The sequence below is a fragment of the Sciurus carolinensis genome, chromosome 15 (genome assembly GCF_902686445.1).
Source record: "Sciurus carolinensis chromosome 15, mSciCar1.2, whole genome shotgun sequence".
NCBI lineage: Eukaryota > Metazoa > Chordata > Mammalia > Rodentia > Sciuridae > Sciurus > Sciurus carolinensis.
Window position 1 is genome coordinate 61,181,658 of NC_062227.1, and position 23,497 is coordinate 61,205,154.

Genomic DNA, 23,497 nt, shown 5'->3' on the forward strand with positions numbered 1-23,497 from the left:
TTTGTGTTGTGTGCCTAACACCAAAACCCTCAAGGGGGGAAAAAAAAAAAAAAAGAAAAAAAGAAAGCTATTCGGAATCTCACGCCCTCACTTCCGGCCTCGACTGGGCTGCGGAAAAGTCCTGCACGCCTGCCTGCGCTCACTCCGGGCAGCACACTGGTCGGCCCGGATCGGAGCGGCAGGTCGCGGTCGGCCCGCGGTTTCCTTGGCGACCGGGCGGAAGCCGGAAGCTGCGCTGCGGTTGGCCCCTGCGGCGCGGAGAAGCTGGGGGCGGAGCCTGAGGAGGAAGGCCGCGGCTGCGAGGAAGCGGACCCGGCCCGGGCCATGGAGCTGGCGGAGGCGGGGGCGGCAGGCTGCTCGCAGGGTGCGCCAGGGCGTGTGCAACCCGGCGGCCCCGCCGGCTGTAAATGAGAAGGTTGGGGCGGGATGGGCGGAGGCCGCCCGGGGCGGCGGCCATTGGGACGCGACGGTCCCTGCCCTGCTTGGCCCTGTTCGTCTTCCCCACCAAGAATGCTGCCCTTCTCTGCCTCGAGTTTGGCGGCTAGAGGCTCGAGAGGGATGGCTTCAACCCGTAGGAGTAGGGTAGGGCGCGTCGGTCCTAGAAATGCGTGTCCAGGGCGTTATCTGTACCTCCCTCTCCATCCCAATGAGGGGAGAGGCTGGCTGGGATCCCACAACCAACCCGACGAACACTGCAGGTGCTCCCTGGAGGTGTGAGGTTGGAGAAGCTGCGGACTGGTCGCTCCCTTAGCAGAGGTTAAGTTCTGGTCTCAGCCCAGGTAGGAAGGGGTGGCTCGGACCCGGCACGTCGACTGTAGAGTGCCCACTGGTGACCCACCTCCAGGCCCTGGTCCCTGTCCTGTACCGCCAGACTCCAAGTCTGAAGGCAAAGGTGCAGTTCTCATCCATCCCGTCCCCCCCCCCCCCCCTTTTTTTTCGCTGAGGGGAGGAGAGTAGATTTACAGAAAAGTGTGAGATTGTTCTAACGTTAATATCTCATAACCATGATGCATTTGTTAAAGCTAAGAAATTGGGCTGGGGTTGTAGCTCAGCGGTAGAGCGCTTGCCTAACACGTGTGAAGCACTGGGTTGGATCCTCAGTGTAAGCTCGAGGGCGAGGGCAGACCGCTTAAATCCCGACCTCACACTCAGCACCACGTTAAAATAAATAAATAAAAATAAATAAAGTTTCTGTGTCCATCGCCTACCAAAACAGATATTTAAAAAACTAAGAAATTAACATTGGTATACTGCCCACTGAAGGACACACTATATTCAGATTTTGCCAGTTTTCCCAGTGCTTTTCTTTTTCTGTTCAGGACCCAAAGTGTAATACCACATTACATTGATTGTGGTACTGGAGATTTAATCCAGGAGCACTCTACCACTGAGCTGCACCCTCCCCCAACCCCAGCTCTGTTTTTATTTTGAGACTTGATTTTACTGAGTTGCCCACGCTGGCCTTGAATTTGACAATCCTCCTGCCACAGCCTCATCAATCGCTGGGATTACAGATAAGTACCACTGGCCTCTGGCCCAGCCCCTACTTTTAAAAAATCTAGAAAATAATCACTCTTTCAACTTTGTGAATATTTATTGGTAGTCTGTTTACCCAAGGCGTGGTTCTAGGCAGTGGAGTTTTAGTATTCAAACAGGCAGTCCTGCTGAACTGTGGAAGCTAAATAGAGTTCACTGGAACCCACAGATTGTCTTTTGTTACTTTGTATTTCAGTTTTTTTTTTTTTTTCTTTTTTTAAATTTAGGGACAGGTCACTTAGAATCATTTTTAAGTTGGTAGAAAGTTAACATTGTTTCAACTTTTCTGCATTTTCTGGTTTACTCTAAAAGTTACTCTACTAAGTGATAACATTGCCTTTTGCATCTTTCATTGATCAATTTTTTTCCATCAAATTATCCTGTGAAAAATGTAGTGCACAAAGATAATGCTAGTTGAGTAAACAGGATTGAAGATCCTGCTGTAGTTTCATGTCCTTGTAATTTGTAAGTGTTTTGACATATCATAAATCCAGGAAAAAAATAAAACTACTTTGTGAATTCTTTCCCAGATAAAATGTTTTAAGAAAATGTCAGTTGCTCAAAGATGATATGTAGCCTGAATATATGTATGTATTTCTTTGCATATTGTTCAGCAGTTCACGATCAAGTAGTGCCAACCCGAAATTCTTCATCCAGAGTCATAATACATGTGGATCTGGATTGCTTTTATGCACAAGTAGAAATGATCTCAAACCCTGAATTAAAGGACAAACCTTTAGGTAATTCTTCACATTGATAATATTTTTGTTGTATAACAATAAAATTGACTACTCTTTATGTCATTGTATTCTGATTTATTAACTATATTAAGAAAGATTTTTGGAAGCCTTTTTTTTTTTTTTTTGTACTATGGATTGAACCCCAGGAGCGCTTTATCACTGAACTACATCCCCAGTCCTTTTTAAAAAAAATTTTTTTTAAATTTGAGATAGGATCTTGATAAGTTGCTAAGACTTTCCTGGAACTTGGAATCCTCCTGCCCCAGCTTCCGGAATTGCTGGGATTACAGGTGTGTGCCACCATGCCTACCTGAAAGCCATTCTTAAGGTGCTTTATGGACAGTTAATCTTTGCTTCTCTACCAAGTATAAACCTCAGAAATCTTATTTAAGAAATGGTGAATCTGAGACTAGTAAAACTAACTGAAAAAATTAACAGAAAACAGCATAAGGTTTTGGTCTTCTATGTTAATATTCTATGTTACTAACTTAGTTCTCTAGGCAGATTTCTTCTTACTTTGCTTTTTTGCAGTACTGGATATCAAACCCTGGGACTCTTTACTGCTAAGCTATATCTCTAGTTTTTTTACTTTTTATTTTGAGACAGAGTCTGGTTAAATTGTTCAGGCTGTCCTCAAACTTGTGATCCTCCTGCCTTAGCTTACCAAGTAACTAGAATTACAGGTGTGTACCACCATGCCTGTCAGATTGCTTTTACTCAACATTTGAAACATTATAAGTCTTGGATCTCAAAAACAACCTTTTGATTTTTATTACATTTTAGTGAAATTTTCATCTATCCTCCTCTTGAAAATTAATTGTATGTATTAATTGAATTGCAATGTCCAACCAAATAGTTGAATTTTAAGCAGAATCCTTAATGTTAAGACAGAGCAAGCTTTCCATGATAACACAAGCATCTTTTTAAATAATGGCAAGGAGAAATTTTGCATTGAGGATTTACTTACTGATATTCTGGCATGTGTTATTGACATTTTTGTTGTATCTTAAATTGGGAAAGCAGAGATTTTTCTTTCATGCTTGCACGAAGGATCATTTAGTATAAACTTAAAAAAAATTTGGTTCTCTTGCTGCTATCCTCTTGTGCCTAGATTGGCTTAATAAATCCCAATCTAGTTTTATTGGTTTACTAAAGAACAAAGGGATGACTAGTTTTTGTTATGCCAAAGTGAAGCTAGTATTTGTGTGTGTGACACTGGAGATTGAACCTGGTTGAACTCAGGGAGACTCCACCACTTAACTATATCCCCTGGCCTTGAATTTGGATCCTCCTGCCTTGGGCTCTTGAGTAGCTGGGTTTACAGGCCTGCCACTGTTCTAGGCAGAGAGGCCAAGATCCTTAAACTTTCTTAAGAGTGTCAAAGTTTAGGTTTAGAGGACCTAAATATTTTCTCCTGAAGGCATTTCTAGTTAGTAGCATTATAACACAATGTACTTTGTAGATAATGCTTAATAAAAAGTTTTGTGTGGTTAAAAAGTAAAAATCTTTGCCATGAAGTGAAGCTGAAGTTTCTTGAGTGTTTCCTTTATTCTAATCAAATATATGACCAACCCAGGTTGTGATATACAGTAAGGAGTCCATATAGTGCATTCTGCATTAAAAGACTTTAGTTGCCTGGCATGTAATCCCAGTGGCTTGGAAGGCAGGAGGATCCCAAGTTCAAAGCCAGCCTCAGTGATTTAGTGAGGCCAAAAGCTACTTAGCAAGAATCTGTCTCAAATAAAAAATAAAAAAGGTTAAAAAAAAATGACTTTTTATTTAAGTCTGATTTTTTCATATAGTTCACTGATTAATCTTTTATTTGACATGGTCATATTTGGGGGCATAATCTAAGAAAACTTTATGTATAAATAATATTTCTTTGTCTTCTTTGTAATACCCGAAATTTAAAAATAGATGTGTAATGCAAATGGGTATAACTATTGTTTTTCTTCTACATGTTTGCATTTTACATTTCTTTTTGTGTGCTGGAGATGCATTTTACGTATTTTTGATAAACATTACTTTTATACTGGCATAAAGTAATCAACTTGTTTAAAAAGAGAAAAACAATTTTAGCAATCTTAAGTCACCAATAAACTAGAATTTTTATGTAGTCTGTCGATGATCATAATGTACTCATTTTGTTAGGGAACTCCTAATGCCCTACCAAATCATCAGCAGATCATTATAAAGAACAGTTCAGTAACTAGGATATTTACTGGGGAGATACCCCTAACAGTTGCTGAAGCTTGGCACTTGTAACAGAACATTGCTTACATTCATTGGCAGACAATTGAGTTTTTCTAGTAGCAACCAGTATTTAATTGTACCCAATTATTTTCAGCTGGCTTATTTTTGGTGCAACATGCCCTTGAGCTATAGCTATGGCAATATAAATCAATCAGATTTTGTACTGTCTGAAAACATTTTAAGAAAAATTTGATTTTTATCTTATCACTGATAATTCCATATACTATGTTGATTGATTTATGGTAATTTTTGCTAAATTTGAGAAATAAACACAACTTGTTTTGTTGTATAAAAAAATTGATCCACATTCTAACAGGTGATTTATAGTGCTTTTAATGTATTGTTTTCTTATTTAATAATAACTTTCTTCTTCCCCAAGTAGACACATAACTAAAGATTAAAAGTAGGATACGGGAAAATACATTATTTTGTATTGGTGATACTTGTCAAAAGTAGGAGATAGCTCAGAACCTGATTCTTTGTAGAATTTTAATGAACAGAGGCTACTTTTCAAAACTGAGACACCTTTTTATCCTTGATAAAGCACTTTACATTTTAGCTCATATAATTACAGTGCGGAATTAGTAAATTATATTTTAAAATGTTTGTACAATCCTGCTTGATTTTTCTCACAGAATTTTTATTTTTTTAGGTGTGCAGCAGAAATATTTGGTGGTTACTTGCAACTATGAAGCCAGGAAACTTGGAGTTAGGAAACTTATGAATGTCAGAGATGCAAAAGAAAAATGTCCACAACTGGTATTGGTTAATGGAGAAGACTTGACCCGTTACAGGGAGATGTCTTATAAGGTTACAGGTACAAATTATAGGAAATATATTTTTAGCGTTGATTTTTTTACATAGGATGCCTATTCACTGTATAAATCTTAATAAAGTGCCATAAACCAGGTTCCTTTTTATTATGGGTATTTTCCCCTTTAAAAATTCTATAAGAGAGTGACTTTCCATGCTATGAATAATGGTGCTAAGTAATTCGAATTCTCTCATGACTAGTGTTTACATAAATAACAAAATATAAAGTTTAAAAGTGATAAAATCAGAAGATATTCTATAAAGGAAGATATATTTTAAATTTTAAGTTTACCTGAATTATGAGGAAGTACATTGTTTTCTAATGCACTGATGATAGTTCAAAGAGGCTTCTATGTTTGGGTAGCATAATTAAAAACTGGTTTCTTAAATATTAACAAAAATAATAAGGGTATTAGTCTTTTTGTATATATATATATATATATACACATGTGCATATACATAACTAAATATTACGTTGTAGCCACTGAACTCTCTTATGCTAAAGTTTGAGTTTGAAGCTTAGTGTTTTAGTAAGTTAGAGGAAACAGGAAAATGACTGTACATTGGTGTATTACAAATATATCACTTAAAAATATCTAAGAATCAACCAATTATTATCATCATTGTCATTAACCCAGGGGCACTCTACCACTGAGTTATATCCCCATCCCTTTTTTAAATATTTAGACAGGGTCTTGCTAAGTTCCTGAGGCTGGTGATCCTCCTTCCTCAGCCTCCTGAGTTCCTGGGATTACAGGCATGCCCCACTGTGTCTAGCTTATACTATCTTTTTAATTATCTTTTGCTAGTTTTTCTTTTGTTAATTGTAGCAGTTTTCGTACATAAAGGGTTAATATCTATACTATACAGAGAGCTCTTACAACTTAAGAAAAAGAAACCTAATAAAAGTGAACAAAGAATGTGAATAAGTAGTTGACAAAGAAGAGCAAACTCAATATCTTAACAATTGTATAGAAAAAATGCTCAAATTTATTACTGGCTAAGGAACCTTGAATTAATAAGACATTATTTTATATTGGTGATACTTGTCAAAAAATGTGAGAAAAAGTAGAAATATAAGGTATTGCAGCCTTTTAAAAAAGCAATCAAGAAACATTTTTTAAAGATAAAAGTTGGGGATATAGCTCAGTGGTAGTTTGCCTAGCATGTGTGAAGCCCTGGGTTTAATCCTTAATAACACACACACACACAAAAAAAAAAAAAAAAAAAAAAAAAGCAACTAAAGATTAATATTCTTCAAACCAGTGATCTCGTTGCTGAATGTTCATCAATAGAAATAAAATTATAAGTACATGAAGAAATGTGTAGAAAAAGATTTATTTTAGCCTGGTTCATAATTGATAGAAAAGAGATTAACTTCAGGAATGGGATAGTTAAATGATTTGTCACTGTAACCCTGGGATAGAAGAATATGTAATCAATATTCAATGGTTGAACTGGGCACGGTGATGCATGCCTGTAATCCCAGTGACTTGAGAGACTGAGACAAGAGGATCTAGAGTTGAAAGTCAGCCTCAGCAAAAGTGAGGCACCAAGCAACTCAGTGAGACCCTGTCTCTAAATAAAATACAAAATAGGGCCAGGGATGTGACTCAGTGGCTGAGTGCCCCTCAGTTCAATCCCTGGTGCCAAAAAAAAAAAAAAAAAAAAAAATTAGTGGTTCACCGCTTTGTGCATTACTCTGTATTTGACTTATTTTTCTGCTTGAAACTTTGATATTTTTTTTTCTATATTGTATTCTTTCAATAAAAGGTTTTCTATGTGATTTTTGGATGTCAGGTAGATACTTTTGAAAAATTTGCAGAAATTGATGAACAAAGTACAAGACAATCTTACATAATCAGACACATTGTCAGTCTCTCCTCAAAGGAGATAATAGCTTTCTCTGTGTAGGCTGGGGTTATTTTTGGTGTTCACAAGTCACATTGTTTTTAATTTTTCTGTTTTTTTTTTTTTTTTTTATTCTGTGCTGGGGTTTGAACCCAGGGCCTTGTACATGCTAGGTAAACACTTTACCACTGAACTATACCCAAGCCCCACATTATTATCTTTATTGTTTTCCCTTTAATATCTGTGTTAGTAAAACAAAGTAATTTTTAGTATTTTTGAAAAAAGTTAACAGTGAGGAATGATTTAGTCCTTTTATTTGAGTCTTCAGATTATGGGACCTTAAAAAAAGAAAAAGACTTCAGTACTGAAATCATATGGCTCTTTTATTGTGTCATTATTCCCTAAAACAATACAGCACAACAACTATTTACATTATATAAGATATCCTAAATGTGAATGATTTAAAATATATAGGAGAATATGCATAGTATATATATAAATACCATGCCATTTTATATAAGGGTCTTGAGCATTTTCAGATTTTGGTATCCTTGGGTCCTGGAACCAATCCTATGAATATTGAAGAACTACTTACTATTTTCTGGCATCTAGCTGGTCTCAATAGAAGATGATTCAGAGAGAAGTAAATAATTCTTCTAATGGTTTCAAAGTTATTATTAGTTAATTCTTGCATATGAGAATTGATAGTCCTTTTGAATTTATTGTACATCTTGGTTCAATTCAATTTAGTAAACATTTGACTTAAGGACTAGGTAGTTTGCAGATGCTGGACATGTGAGTAACTGGAAATTGTGGTCCATTTCTGCCATTTTATTCTTATGGAACCTGCTTGGGAATGGCCAATCAAAATACTGTTATATATTGTTAAGTGATTTTTCTGTTTGACTCAGTAAGAAGTGGAAGTTTTTTTTGTTTGTTTTTTGTTTTTCTTGTTTTTTCGTTTTTGGGTACTGGGGATTGAACTCAGAGGCACTTGACCACTGAGTCACATCCCCAGTCCTATTTTGTATTTTATTTAGAGACAGGGTTTCACTGAGTTGCTTACCACCTTGCTTTTGCTGAGGCTGGCTTTGAACTCACGATCCTCCTGTCCCAGCCTTCCAAGCTGTTGGGATTACAGGCATGTGCCACCATGCCTGGCTAATAAGTGGAAGTTTCAAATTTTGTTTTGCCTAAACTGTTGTGGAGAATATAGATAAAATATATTATTACTTGTTTTTACTTTCCTAAGCAAACTGTAATTTATTCTTTGACATAGTACTTCAAGATTATAATTAACTATAATCATTGGTATTTAATGTACTACAGATATAGAAAGTTTAGATATAGAAGATTGAGCTAAAAATGTATTTGCTATGAGTAACTGCTCTGGGAATGTCATTTTTGGACTTGTTTTGTTGGAAAATATTGCCTCTACTCAAAATATGGTACAGAAAAGAAAGATAATAGTTAACTGAGACTTTTTATTAAAGATATTGTGCAACTGTGAATATATATGAAACCTTTATGTATTTGATGTATTTTTAAGCAGTAAATCTTTTCTACTTGAAATTTTAATTACACCTATGCGCCAATATTATTTGATTTAGAATTGTTGGAAGAATTTAGTCCAGTTGTTGAGAGACTTGGATTTGATGAAAATTTTGTGGATTTAACAGAAATAGTTGAGAAGAAACTCCAGCAGCTTCAAAGTGATGAACTTTCTGCAGTGTCTGTGTCAGGTCATGTATACAATAATCAGTGTGAGTGTTATTCATTCCACTTATTAACTAAAAGTTTGTGTGTGTGTGTGTGTGTGTGTGTGTGTGTGTGTGTATATAAATATATTTATATATATGTAAATATTCAGTGAGTTCATTGTGACATTCTGTTAGATTTATGACTTTTTTTGGAGGTATAGCCATATTTAGTCAGTAATCTAAGTATCTAAAATTAGGTATTGCTATTCCATATTAACTATGCAGAAAATAAGATTCTGATGACATGTGGCTCAGTGCTCTGTGCAATTTTCATTTCTGACATAATATACTACTCACATTTTAAGAGTTATACCTCTTTAGGTCACCCTTAAATTATAGGAGTTGACTTGTTACTGTTTTTTAGAATAATTTTTTATTCTTCTCAAACCATCTCTAAGCAAAATTTTGAGGTAGGTTGAATTTCCCTTCTGTTCCTTTGGGGCTCTCAGACTCTCATGGTGCTCTTCTGACTTTTCAAGCTACCACCCATGGGATCTTATTCAGGCCTGCCTGTCCCTGGCCTATCTGCTGTTACAGGGCAAGGGTCTGCTGTGGAGTTAAGGCAGCCATGGAAGTCCTTTCTCACTGGTTCTTGTGATCATGCCAGAAGTTTTTCAGACATGTCACTCTGAGTAGCAGGTTTGAGTTTATTTAAGGTGTAAGAAGAGGGAAAAGAAAACACTCTGAAGAAAAAGAGTTGGTCCCCTCAGAGAGAAGGATGACGTGCCCCTCATACTCTCCAGTGTTTTTTGGGTCGGGGCCCAGGGAGTTTCCTTAGAGTCCTGCTCATGTCTTCCTCTTGACTTTTGACTGACAGCACAGGATGCCATTAGACTTTGAAGTCCCCACAGTAGCATTATATCTCTGGGTCACTTTGGCTCATGCTGACCCATTGTAATTGGAATCTATTCTTACAGATTGTATGGTCAGGGGGAATTATCTTTATCTCCCTGATTTCTGGGATCTGATCTGTGTACAGTTCACAAAAGTCCTCATCCCCCCACCCTTCAGAGTAAATTGTGTTCTTATCAGCATTTCAGGCCTGCATTTCTCCTGCAGACACAGGTTGTTTACTGAGAAATGTAATATAGTCTATTTACTTAAGCCAGGCAGGGCCGCAGGTAAACTTCTTTTTAAAAGAAAACTTGTGGAAGACAGCACAATGGGTCCAGTATATGGAATTTTTTCCTTAACCTCATTTTCCCACCCCTCACATCTGTTTGTCCCCTATCATGTCTGTTTACTGTTATCTGCCATGTGCTTGTATCTTCTCCAAGCTCCTATTTAATTAGCTGAAATAATCATTACCAACTGCCCCCTTTCTTCACATAGTAAGCCATGAATGACTGGTCGTATTTCCAGGAATATTTGCATTTGAAAATAAGCTTTAGCAGGTACCGATGAATATTTAATTAGACTTTCATACATCTTGTGGTTCTGCTGGTAACTTCCATTTTATACCATATTATACTTTGCTTTTGTGCAAGAGTTGCCTGATCCTTTTGGTTATAGTTCTTAGCTTGTGTTCCTTGTATCCCAACTGTTTTGTGGCCTGGTCATCATTCTTAAGTATAGTTCTCTGTAGAAGAAAAGGGGTAGAGATAAGTTTCTAGAAGAAATGAAGCTTCTTGTGTGTCTTTTGTGCCTATGCTCTTTTCTTTTAAAAAAATACAAGGGCTAAATAGCAAGAATATTATGGACATAATTCTATATAATTTTTAAAGCAAATTCAAACTTTATTAGTTGAAACATATCACTGGACAGAGAGCTAGATTTTTATCTCAAATAGAAAATGTCTATTTATTAGTTCTTGTTCTATACAAACTTTTATTAAAAAGTTTTCAAATGTACAGGAAAGTTGATAGAATCATACAGTAAGCACCTAGGTACATTCTTATAGATAAACCAGTTTTCATTTTGCCACATTTATTTTATCTTGCTGTCTTTGTGGAAAGGTTGATTGATGAGTGAGCCATTTGGAAGTAAATTGCAGACACCATGACACTTCATCCCTAAATCCTTCTAGCCTGAGTCCCGAAGATAAGAATGGTCCCATGTGAATCTTTTACACCTGTTTTTATGTAATTTGTTTTTACAAATTACATAAAATTTGTTTTTATGTAATTTCCCTACATTTTTCATAAAAGATCTTAAACTATGTATAGGCCAGAAATTATTTTTAGCAGCACATATAGCTAATATGTAAAGTGTAGATTTAGGTTTGTAAAGCTGTATCGGTAGCATTTTTCTAACAACTTTTATGCATACTTATAGGTGAGTGTGAATGAAAGTTTCATTAATATCCCTAGAAATTTTTGTGGGGGGATTCTGGGGATTGAACTCGGGGGCACTCAACCACTGAGCCACATCCCCAGCCCTATTTTATATTTTACTTAGAGACAGGGTCTCACTGAGTTGCTTAGCACCTCATGGTTCCTGAGGCTGGCTTTGAACTCGCAATCCTCCTGACTCAGCCTTCTGATCTGCTAGGATTACAGGCATGTGCTACCGCACCTGGCCCTAGAAATTTTTTATGATATCAGTTTTCATAATCTGTTAATCATTAAGCACTTCCAGTATACTCACATCACAGACCCTTGGAATTCACTTGTGTTATTTACTTTACAGTATTCCTATGAACTAAAGAAATAAGTCAAATGGATGATAGGGTGGTAGTAGTGGTGGTAGGAGGGTTTGGATATAAATTAAACCCTGTGCCTTTTAAAAACTCTTTTGTAAAAAAGAAAACAAAATTTTTTGTGACATTTAACATTATCATTTTTGTAGCCATAAACCTGCATGACATCATGCACATCAGACTGCTAGTTGGATCTCAGATTGCAGCAGAGATGCGGGAAGCCATGTATAATCAGTTGGGGCTCACTGGATGCGCTGGAGTGGCTTGTAATAAACTACTGGCAAAATTAGTTTCTGGTGTTTTTAAACCAAATCAACAAACAGTCTTGTTACCTGAAAGTTGTCAAGATCTCATTCATAGTTTGAACCATGTTAAGGAAATGCCTGGTAAGACAAAAATAATTGAATAATATGTATTGTATTTGTGTATCTTTTATTGTATTTCTTTAATCTTAAAAATTATAGATATAAGTAATTAATTTCTAGAGGTATATCCTTAGTTGTTGGAGAAAACCATAAAAACTACAGTGTTTTCTCGAGCAAATCTGTGTGAGGAAATATGTGAAAGTACTTTTATACTTATGATCATAAAAGTGATAACCTGAAAATGTAAGGTCCTTTATTTATAGTCCCTGGTTCATATTCTTACACTGTACATTGCATCTAGAGGGGATTATTAATTCTCTTTAGTTGTTATATATTAAATATTAGGGCTATAATAAATCTTCCAGAGCTTCTAAACAAAGTACCTCATTCTAAAGATAAGGGATTGGATTTCTTTGAGGGATTCACTGATCTGTTCAGTTCATAGGGCAAATTTGTATCTTTGATAATCAAATAACCTACATTTTTATATACCATCAATAATATGTTGAACTTTACTTAAAGAAATACCCTTTTTGCACTGTTAGGGAATAGGATATAATAAAAGCCTTCTGTGGAAGTGAATGTCTAAGACAACTGAAACTTAACTCTTCAGATGTTATAGCTTCCCCATTTTTAACTTAGGCATGTATGATTCCAAAATATATTGTATACCGCCTTGCCTTCCTTAATGTAATATAATTATAATTTGAGATTTTGGGTCTGTGTTCTGAAGAACAATGTCAGATCATAATAAATTGACTATATACTGAAGCAAAACATTCTTAACTTGCTTTACTGTTTGAATTATTGCATCTGTTTTTACAGGCTTTCTACTTTGTCCCTCATTTCCAATTGCCAGGCCTCCTTTTTTTTTGCTGTAAAAATACCTGTCAGTATATTTTAATATTTCCTCCTACATGCCTGTCATCACTGATTTACTGCTTTTACTCTGCAAGGAAACCAGATAACTGTAGAATTATTTTTTAAATGAAAGAAATAAAGAGACTTTAAATGACCTGAGTATTTCTCTTATGAAGAAAGTATAACCAAGTTTTAGTGCAAGAACTTTGTGGTAGGAGTTTTGTTAGTTTTTATGTCTCCTTACTTGTGTATGTTCTGGGTGGTAAATATTGCTAGATAATGTGATTTGTGAAATCAGGTTAGCTAATAAGCATACATTAATCAATTTTGATTGTTCTCTTTTTACATTAATAATAAACATGATTTTGAGATATTCTACAGTATTATATAACAGGTGGTAAAAGTTTCATTTTATCAAGACAGTTTACTGACTATCTCTATATTTATAGTAAATAGCACATGTTATAAGTGCTTCAAGGAACTACATATTACTCAGGGACCCTGAAGGTAAGAATAATAATCTAATTTGCAATTGAGTTTGATCTTAGCAAAGTATTAAATGTGGAACTTAAGATATGATTGATGTATTCTTAATATTTTAATTATCTTTATTTTAAGGAAGAAAGCTAGTTATAGCACTGTGTACACTTCTTTTTGTTTAGGTATTGGCTATAAAACTGCCAAACGTCTTGAAGCACTGGGAATCAGTAGTGTGCATGATCTCCAAACCTTTTCATCTAAAATATTGGAAAAGGAATTAGGAATTTCAGTTGCTCAGCGGATCCAGAAGCTCAGTTTTGGAGAGGATAACTCTCCTGTGACACCTTCAGGACCACCTCAGGTACATGATGGTGATATTTATATTTAGTGTACTACTTATATTTAGTGTACTAGTGTTATATTATTGGGATAAAGATTTCCAGTTTTATCTATTCATAATATTGTACTTTGCTTTTCATGATCCCTTTCCTATGACAAGGCTGGTTTATTAGATTAGATTAATAAATATTCCTAGGTTGAAACTTGAACATTAATACTTTTATTATTTATTTATTTATTTATTTATTTTGATAGTGAGGATTGGCCCAAAGCCATGTGCATGCTAGGCAAGCACTCTGACACAGAGCTACATCTACAGCTCCCTTTTTAAAAATTTTATTTTGAGACAGGTCTCACTAAGTATGTTACTCAGCTTTTGTTGCTGCAGCCAGAGTAATGGACAAGTACAACCTAGAGCAGGAAAAGTTCACTTTGGACTCACAGTTTCAGAGGTCTCAGTCCACGGTTGGCCATTTACTCTGGGCCTGTGGTGAGGCAAAACATTGTGGCTGTCGGGTGTGGTAGAGGAAAGCTGCTCAACTCATGGCAGCTGGAAGGAGAGAGGGAGGAACCAGGACAAGACATATTCCCCAAGGGCACACCCCCAATTACCTACTTCCTTCAACCACATCCAACTGCCTGTAATTACCATCCAGTATTCCATTCAAATTAATCCATTTAGTGGATTAATTCCCTGATGGGGTTATAGCTCTCATAATCCAGTCTTTTCACCTCTGAACATTTTTGCACTGACTAACATGAACTTTTGGGAGAACATTCCAGATCAAAACCATTATGCTGAATTGCCCAGGCTGGCCTCAAATTTGTGGTCCTCATGCCTCAGCTTCCTTAGTAATTAGAATTATAGGCAGGAACTACCACACTTAGTGAGCATTAATACTTTTAAATCTCAACTTAGCTACTTTGATTGAATACAACTTAATTTTAATAGCTCATAATGTATATATGAGGCAAAATATTTTAATCCTTTAAAAATCTTGCTTTCAAAATAGTCCAGTGATTTAACAAATGGGAAGAGGGGTAATCACCCAGTTAAATAAATTGGCTTTTCCCCCACCCCATGTGAAAAGCACTTTACTAAGTGCTTTTTGTTCATTAGTCCATTTAAAAACCCTGGAGGTGGGCAGTAGTATTGTTTGTGTGTTCCACCCTCCCTTCTTTCCTTCTTTTCTTTCTCTTTTTCTGTTAAGATGAGGATGCTATACTTTAGAAAGCCTAAATAATTTATCCAAAGATAAACTCAGATTCTAGTCCTCGGGCATTAAGAGCCTCACATTAGTCATACAGTAAAATTTGAAATTGATACTAGGACTTTGTCATTTTCTTGACTTTCAGTTATTTTCTAGCAGAGTACAATAACTTGCAAATAAATTGAGTTAATGTAAAAGTGAACTAAATGATTCAAATTAAGAGGTAAAGTTAGTAAAGAGTGTGTTAAATATACATTTGACAAATTCATTGGATATATTTATTTGAGTTTACATTAATCCTCACTTATGCTTCTTTGGTAGTCCTTTAGTGAAGAAGATTCATTTAAAAAATGTTCATCAGAAGTCGAAGCTAAAACAAAGATTGAAGAACTACTTGCTAGCCTTTTGAAGAGGTAATTTTTAATCCACTTTTCCAAAACATGCTATATACATTCTTTAAACAGTACATATATGTAAAAAAATTCTTGATGTGTCTTGGATCTTACAGATTAACTTGGAGACTAAGCAGTGTTTAGACAAATCCAAGAGAGATCTTTTTTCACTGATTTTTCTGCATTTTAAACTATTGCAAAGACATTATTATGTGCTCTTAGCCAATTTAATACATCTATTTCCATTAGTTTGACTACTAGTATCATAGTTACTACAGTTATTCTGTGTATCTTAAACTGCAGATTATTACCAAAAGGGATTTTGTGGTTATCTCTAATATTCCTAACCTATTCTAGTCCTCAGGTGAGGAGGAGGAAGTTTTAATTTTTCCTAGTGGCAATTGTGAACCTTTGCTTTTAACTTAGTATTACTTGCTTTTTCATAAAAGGAAATACGCAGAGAGGAACAATAATTCTTCAACAATTCTAAAACTTCTTATATAGGAGTAGTTTGTGATGGTTGAGGACAGGAAGTTATCAGAACAATAATAATGGAGCAAGCAGGAGAAGCCTTGGATTTTCTTTGTCAGACTGTGTAAATGAAAATGGAGTTAAAGGAAGGAATAGTTAAATGGGACCATGTATGACTGATTGCAAGTGTGTTCAGGGATTCTGATCTGCAAGTTGAGTTAATATGTTAATTGGGATTATGAATATACAAAGAGCATAACATAAGCTGAGCAAGGAAATTTAGTTTTCTGTTGATCCTTAATAGGTATCATACACGTACTTCTCTTTACTTCACAGAAGAGTATTAATCTCTTTTTCTTTCATTTCTTTGATTCTCTTTTTGTTGTTAGAAATTTCTGAATTGGGGTGTCAGAGATCCAACAGTTTAGAGTAGACATGCTTCTGCAGTGATCCTAGGAGGGCTAACTATCCAAAGTAAACAGTTCCTGGGATGATTCTAAGTCTCAGAAAACTAATGAAGTGATATTTCCTACAACTCTGCTGTCATGTGCAGTGTGCCATGCATGTGTGCAGCAGAGCCATGCAGCTCATTGCTTTGTGGGAAGTGTGCTAGTGAAATTGGGTCATCTGCTCATCTTCAGCTAGGTGTAAGACTTCTGAAATGCCTGCCCATTGCAAACAGTTCTACACATAGAGAAATCCCAAGAAGTGTTAAGTTTTATAGGTTCTCTTGTTTGAAGAATTAACCCAAATGTGAAACTAGGTGATCTAAATCTGTGAGATAGCAGGTTTACCTGTGTCTCTTCTTGACAATTCTCTTACTGCACACCGGGGCCCCTTAATTCAATGACTGAATAACAATAGCATTTAAGTAGCTGGTACCTGTGTGTATGTGTGAGTAATTACTTATTTTTTTTTTCCTTCTGGAATGTATGATGGTTGATTCAATAGATATGAAAGAAGTATGACATCATATAATTTTTTAAAAATATTTTTTTAGTTGTAGATGGATACAATACTTTTATTTATTTATTTTTATGTGGTACTGAGGATTGAACCCAGTGCCTCACGTGTGCTAGGCAAGTGCCCTACCACTGTGCTACAACTCTGGCCCCAACAGCATTTTTAATTCATCCTCTAGCTTAAAATAAAATAGTATTTAACCTTTCCTTAATTAGCATATCACACTCTTTGAATTGTATAATAACTTAAAAGAACAAATTTAACTAGAAGATATTTAAGCAAGTAACATATTTACAGGAATGACTCATGACATTTTATTATCTTAGTTAAGCAGCCATCAAAAAGTTTTCTGAAAAGCAGTAAGAGAAAGAAAAAAATTATTTGGTACAAAACTAGTTTATCCACTTCAGAATTGTCATTTTGAGCATGTTTAACATGGTGTAATATTTGCATTTCATGTTTGTGATTTGATTATCTTTATATCTTGCTGTGCAAATAAAAAGGAAAATATGCTTTAGTGACATCTGTTTCTAATAATTAAATGTTTTTACTCTTAAAGTGAATTTTCCTTACCATGAAAAGTTTTGATTTAACACCAAAATCAAGACCATTTGCATATGACTTATCTTTCTAAATAAAGTATGTAACTGATCTTTCAAACTATTGCTTTAAAATTCCGACATATTGGGGCTGGGGCTGTAGCCCGGTGGCAGAGCACTTGCCTAGCGCATGCGAGGCATTGGGTTTGATCCTTAGCACCACATAGAGATAAACAAATAGAATAAAGGCTCTCCATCCACAACTATCAAAATAAAAAGATAAAAAACTTTAAAAAGAAAAATTCCAACATATTATGGCGATATTACTGACTCTCTTGGATCTATTTGCAGAAAGCCCTTTCTTTAACAGAGGTAATCTTGTTTTATTAAAAAAATTTTGCAAACATTTTTTCTCTTTATAATTTTTCAAATATTTGCTTGTGTCAGATTTCCTGCTGGTGTTAATAGTCTGCTTTTAGTTGTGCTTTAGATTTGGATTATAAAACAGCTTGTTATGATTATATATTTCTGTCCTACTTCTGACAGCATTCAATTCTGAGTAAGGCCCAAGAACCTTTCATTTACAATTTCAGAACTTTAGTGCATAAACTGAGATATTTATTTGGGTATTCTGGTACCTTTATTGTTTACTGTTTACCTACTGCATGTATAATTCTGATAGTTACTCAATATGATACCTTTCAATAAATGAGGCATGCCATTTAAAAAATTGTCATTAGTTTTTCTAATTCTTTATTTCCATTTTAGAATATCCCAAGATGGAAGGAAACCCCATACTATAAGATTAGTAATCCGTCGGTATTCATCAGAGAAGTATTGTTGTCGTGAGAGTCGTCAGTGCCCTATTCCATCCCATGTAATTCAGAAGTTAGGGGCAGGTGTGACTCATTTTTTAAGAATTTAATTCACTTTGAATTCTTTAAAAAGCAAACTTTTGAATTAGAAATATGCTCCCCAAAAGGAGGGTGGGTCTTTGTGTGGATATAGCATGCAATTGTTTACTTTAATTCTATCAGGAATTCTCACTAGAAAATGTTTTTAAGTAGATAATAAAAGTAAATATTTAATAATTTTTCCCAAATCCTGTAATCCCTGCTACCAGGAAGGCTGAGGCAGGAGGATTGCAATTTTGCTGTCAATCTGAGTATGGTACTGTAGTGAGACACTGTTTCAAAATTAAAAAAAAAAAAGTTGGGGATGTAGCTTAGTGGTAGAGCTAAAGGTTCAATCCCCAGAACCGCCAAATTAAAAAAAAAAAAAAAACAAAAAAAACAAAAAACCAGTCCCTTAAATTCAAAGGGAATTAGTGATAATTATATAGTATAAGCTTAGTAAATAATGTCAAAATGCCAGTTAGGATTATTATTTTTCATTTTAAATAATACAAGTTACACTAATCTCTTAGTGTTACTTATGGTATAAGTGTTTAGATACTGTTCTTTTAAACATTTTTTTCAGGAAATTATGATGTGATGACCCCAATGGTTGATATACTTATGAAACTTTTTCGAAATATGGTGAATGTGAAAATGCCATTTCACCTTACCCTTTTAAGTGTGTGCTTCTGCAACCTGAAAGCACTAAATACCACTAAGAAAGGGCCCATGGATTATTATTTAGCATCATCATTATCAACATCGTCATGCTCTGGCAAGCGCAGTTTTGTGAGTACACTTTTTTTTTGTTCGGTTTTCTAAGTACAGTCTTACTGGATTTGTGTGGACAAATGACAAAAATTTATGTTAGAGATTCTTTTGGGTGATATTTCTTTGATGGTTTAGTTGTTTATACTGCCTATCACATAATGGTTGCTGGTTTCAAATATATTGTGATCTAAGAAAAAGTATATTGAATTAAAGAAGAAATCATTATGAAGTTTCTCTGTTTTGGAAGTATAGATGCATTGTCTAACAGCATCCAGGAATATGATGGATTGTTCCTAAATACTAAGATATTTCCATAAATTAGAAATCAAATCTTTTTGTGTGTTAATTTTTATATAAGCTACAAGCTCTGTTTGCATAGTATTTTAAGTATTTAAATTTTCTTAGTTTTGAAATTTAATTGGATTCCAATAGCAACATTAGAGATTGCTACTAATTTTACATTTGTAAAAGTTAATTGTATGTCAGTAGATGCAGAAGTCAGTCACATTTTCAAGTAACTAAAGCACAATCTCCAAAGAGGCAAACCTCCATTTTAGTAAATGTGGATGCTTTAAAAAATAAACTTTTTCTAAGTTTTTAATGTTTATAATTCACTCGTTTTTTTTTTTTTTTTTTTTTTTTTTTGTGGTGCTGAGGATTGAACCCAGGGCCTCGTGCTTGTGAGGCAAGCACTCTACCAGCTGAGCTATATCCCCAGCCCTATAATTAACTCTTTTTAAAAATTTTTTTAGTTGTCAGTGGACCTTTATTTTTATTTATATGTGGTGTTGAGAATCAAACCCAGTGCCTCACACATGCTAAGCAAGTGTTCTACCACTGCGCTACAACCCCAACCCCTATACTTAACTCTTTTTTTTTTTTTGCGTTTTTTTCTTTTTTTTAATACTTAACTCTTGATTTAAAATACTATTTTAAATTTTTAATCAGTATAATTTTAGTAATATTTTTATGTCTGCTTTAGTTTAAAATGAGAATGGAATAGTGTTGTGAAAATAGTGAACCTAATGCCCTCTTCAGATTCATTGCTTTATTCAGTGACCATTTTTTATTCCATTTATTAACTAGAAATTTAAAAGGAATTTACTTTTTACATTTTAATTAATCCACAGAATGGAAATTAAAGGTCCCTAATTTATAGTGGCATTAGTGAAGTCAATGGAAGTGAAAGTACCTTGTATATATCTGGCATAAAGTAGATGCTCAATAAACATAGTTGTCTGAATCTCTTCTACTCCTTCTACATTCTTGAAGTTTACTAAGCTATTAGATTTGTATATACATTTTTATTTTGCTTAAACTAGAAAGGAAATTCAAGTGAAAAAAACTTTATAGAAAAATTGTACAAATTAGAATTGAAAGTATTTAAAAATTTTATGTAAATGTAAAATGACATATTGTAAAAATAATGTTGGACTTTTACCATAGAAACACTTTTTTCTTTCGGTTAAATGTTACCCTTTTGTTATTGTTGTTATTTGGGTTTTGGTAGTGGGGATTAAACTCAAGGGACTTTACCACTGAGCCACATCCCCAGCCCTTTTGATTTTGAGACAGGGTCTCACTAAGTTGTAGAGGCTGTCCTTGAACTAAGGATCCTCCTTAATTCAAGTCTCAGCCCCCAGGAGTTGCAGAGATTATAGGTGTGTATCACCACACCCTGCTAAATGTTGTCTTTCAGAATAGTAATCTTTGCAAAACCAGTCATTGAATCTCTATGCATGTATTTTTTTTTAAAATACCTTTAAGTGAATTACTCTTTCTAGGCCATCATTCTTTTATTTACAGAATTGGACCTTTAAAAACATGACCGTTGAGGTCCTTTCCAGATCTTTAAAATGCGCATTTACCTCTGGTTCAGTGCTGTGTAGGAAGGAAACCTCTTCCTGGAATAATGAGTAAAGATCTACACAATAGTGTGACTAATTGTGATAGATTAAACATCTCTAGTTGTTTGAAACTGGCCATAGAAGATTGAAAATACTGAATGGGTTTGACACATTTTTTTCAGATAATAGCTACAAGCATACTTCTGTAGCAGGGATGTTTATTTATTATATTAACAACTTTATTTACAAACCATAAAATTCATCTATTTTAAATGTGCAGTTCAACTATTTTAGTTTAGTTTGCAAGTGTGAATTTTGGTATCTTGGGGGAGACCTGATGTCAGTCCCCCGTGGATATGTAGGTATGACTACAAGTAGAATAAATAGTACAGTGTGTTCTTTTGTATCTGGCTTCTTCCATTCCATAATGATTTGAAGGCTCACCCTTGTTGTACAGACCTGTATCAGAACTTCATCAAACACTTAACTTTTATTGAATTCTAGCAGCACGGTTAACGGTTATTTAAAAAGGTATCAGATATCTAAATTATTGTTATTTTTGTATTCTAGAAAATAAAAGACAGTCATATGGAAAATATTTCCAAAGACAAAGAAACAAACTGGGATTTTCTACCAAGTGCAAGAATTGAAAGTATAAGAACTGGCGAATCTCCAATAGATACTTCAGATTTCTCTAAAGAAAAAGACAAGAATGAATTTCCACTCTGTTCACTTCCTGAGGGTGTTGACCAAGAAGTCTTCAAGCAGCTTCCAGTAGATATTCAGGAAGAAATCCTTTCTGGAAGATTTAGAGAAAACTTTCAAGGGAAAGGAAGTTTAAGTTATCCATTACATGCCTCCAAAGGAGTGTTATCTTTCTTTTCTACAAAACAATTGCAAGATAGATCCTTAAATCCTAGAGATAATTTATCCAATAACAAGCAGATACACTCTGTGTCTCCTTGTGAACCAGGAACATCAGGCTTAAGTAGCAGTAGTTCCTCTTATCTGTCTAGTCCCAAAGATTATTCATATTATATAGATAATCGATTAAAAGATGAACAAATGAGTCAAGGACCTAAAGAATCTGAAGGTTTCTACTTCTCCAGTACAAACCCTGCTGTTTCTGTTTTCCATTCATTTCCCAATTTGCATAGTGATCAACTTTTTTCCAAAAACTGTGCTACAGATAGTCATAAGCAAACAATGGCAACAACCTCATGTCAAGGACTCACAGAAAATAAAGAGCAAGATTCTGCTGATGAGAAGATTATTTTTCCATCTGGCATCGATCCTCAAGTGTTCTATGAACTTCCAGAAGAGGTACAAAAAGAACTGTTGGCTGAGTGGAGGAGACCTGGATCAGATTTCCACATTGTACATAAGTAAGCACATTCAGAGAAAGGTCTAGAAAGCAAAGAAAAAGTATCATTGTCCTCAGATTAGCAGTTTGTTAAGCTCTTCTAAATTAAACACTAATAATAATGTAGAAATCCAATGTAAAATGTTCAGGTAAAGCAAGAGTGGTTACAGGAAGTAAATTCCAACACAAAGCATAAAAATCCTCATAACAGAAGAATAATGTAAAAATTTTGTCCTTCTCTTATTTCTACAGCTATTTTATGTTGCTTTTCAATAAAAGGAATATTATGGTCGGTACAAGTACATTTTCTATAAATTGGGGAGAACACATATGCGCTTGCATATAAAATATGGGCTTGCATATGAAATATGGGCTCATCAAATCATTGTCATGCTAGAGTAAGGAACAGGGTTTTTTGTTTGTTTTTTGTCCCCCCCTACCCCGTGAAAAATGGAATGCCTCAAGAAATTTAATATATTAGGACGTAGTCAAAGAGGAGCTCCTGTCAGCTAACATTTTGAAAATGTAAATATCTTTGTTTAGAGTACTGTGTACCATTTAATAAATTGACTTGTAGAATAGCATAGAATAGAACATTCTCCATGCAAGTGTTTTAAGGGAAAGATGGATATCAGAAATGCAAGGTGGTAGCCAGATGTGTGGCATGTATCTGTGATTTCAACTATAGCAGGTGGGGGCTGAGACAGGATCTCAAGATTTCAAGTTTAAGTATGGCCTGGGCAATTAAGCAAGACACTGTCTTAAAACAAACAAACAAACAAACAAACAAACAAACAAAAAAAAGGCCAGGTGGTAGAAAACTAGTAACAGAAGAAATCCATTACCTTCTAGCCAGTTTGTAGGGTCTAAAAGAATGCATTTGATTTTTTTTTTAATATCTAATCTGCATTGGGACATGATTGTATGAATATCTTATCAAGAACAAATACACCTTTGCTAATTTGGCAGTTGGAGGAGTCCTGGTCTCAAGTTTGTAATTTTTACAGATATAATCTAAATAAAAAATATTAAAGACTGGAGTTGTGGCTCAGTAGTGGAGCACTTGCCTAGCATGTGTAAGGCACTGGGTTCAATTCTCAACACCACATATAAAATTAAAGGTCCATCAACAAAAAACAAAAACAAAAAACATTAAAAGTAAAGCACGTGGACTGGGGTTGTGGCTCAGTGGTAGAGTGCTTGCCCAGCATGTGTGAAGCACTGGGTTCCATTCTCAACACCATATATAAATATAAGTAAATAAAAAATAAATGTCCATCAACAACTAATGAAAATATTTTTTTAAAAATGTACAAAAATGTGAATGATGCCTAAAAGATACTTTTTTCCAGGTCAGAAATTTTAGCCAAGTTTCAGATTTCTTGTGATTTGAAAGTTCACCAATCAT

At 34.9% G+C, this 23,497-nt stretch overlaps 1 protein-coding gene across 10 annotated transcripts; it reads left to right on the forward strand.

The window, feature by feature from the left end:
• The first annotated feature begins 262 nt into the window (after positions 1 to 262).
• On the forward strand, positions 263 to 23,191 carry Poli (DNA polymerase iota). 10 transcript variants are annotated; one of them, XM_047526773.1, is made up of 10 exons: positions 263 to 364; positions 2,154 to 2,276; positions 5,182 to 5,346; positions 8,804 to 8,956; positions 11,741 to 11,977; positions 13,480 to 13,658; positions 15,169 to 15,260; positions 17,981 to 18,111; positions 18,692 to 18,897; positions 21,297 to 23,190. In XM_047526773.1, the coding sequence occupies exons 1-10, from the start codon at positions 325 to 327 to the stop codon at positions 22,113 to 22,115; spliced, it is 2,145 nt and encodes a 714-aa protein (XP_047382729.1). In that variant the 5' UTR covers positions 263 to 324; the 3' UTR covers positions 22,116 to 23,190. The 10 variants fall into 10 exon arrangements, with proteins under 10 accessions (XP_047382729.1, XP_047382738.1, XP_047382730.1 ...); XM_047526782.1 differs by having other exon boundaries at positions 279 to 364; positions 2,151 to 2,276; XM_047526774.1 differs by having other exon boundaries at positions 287 to 779; positions 1,320 to 2,276; positions 8,873 to 8,956; positions 21,297 to 23,191.
• Positions 23,192 to 23,497: the final 306 nt, after the last annotated feature.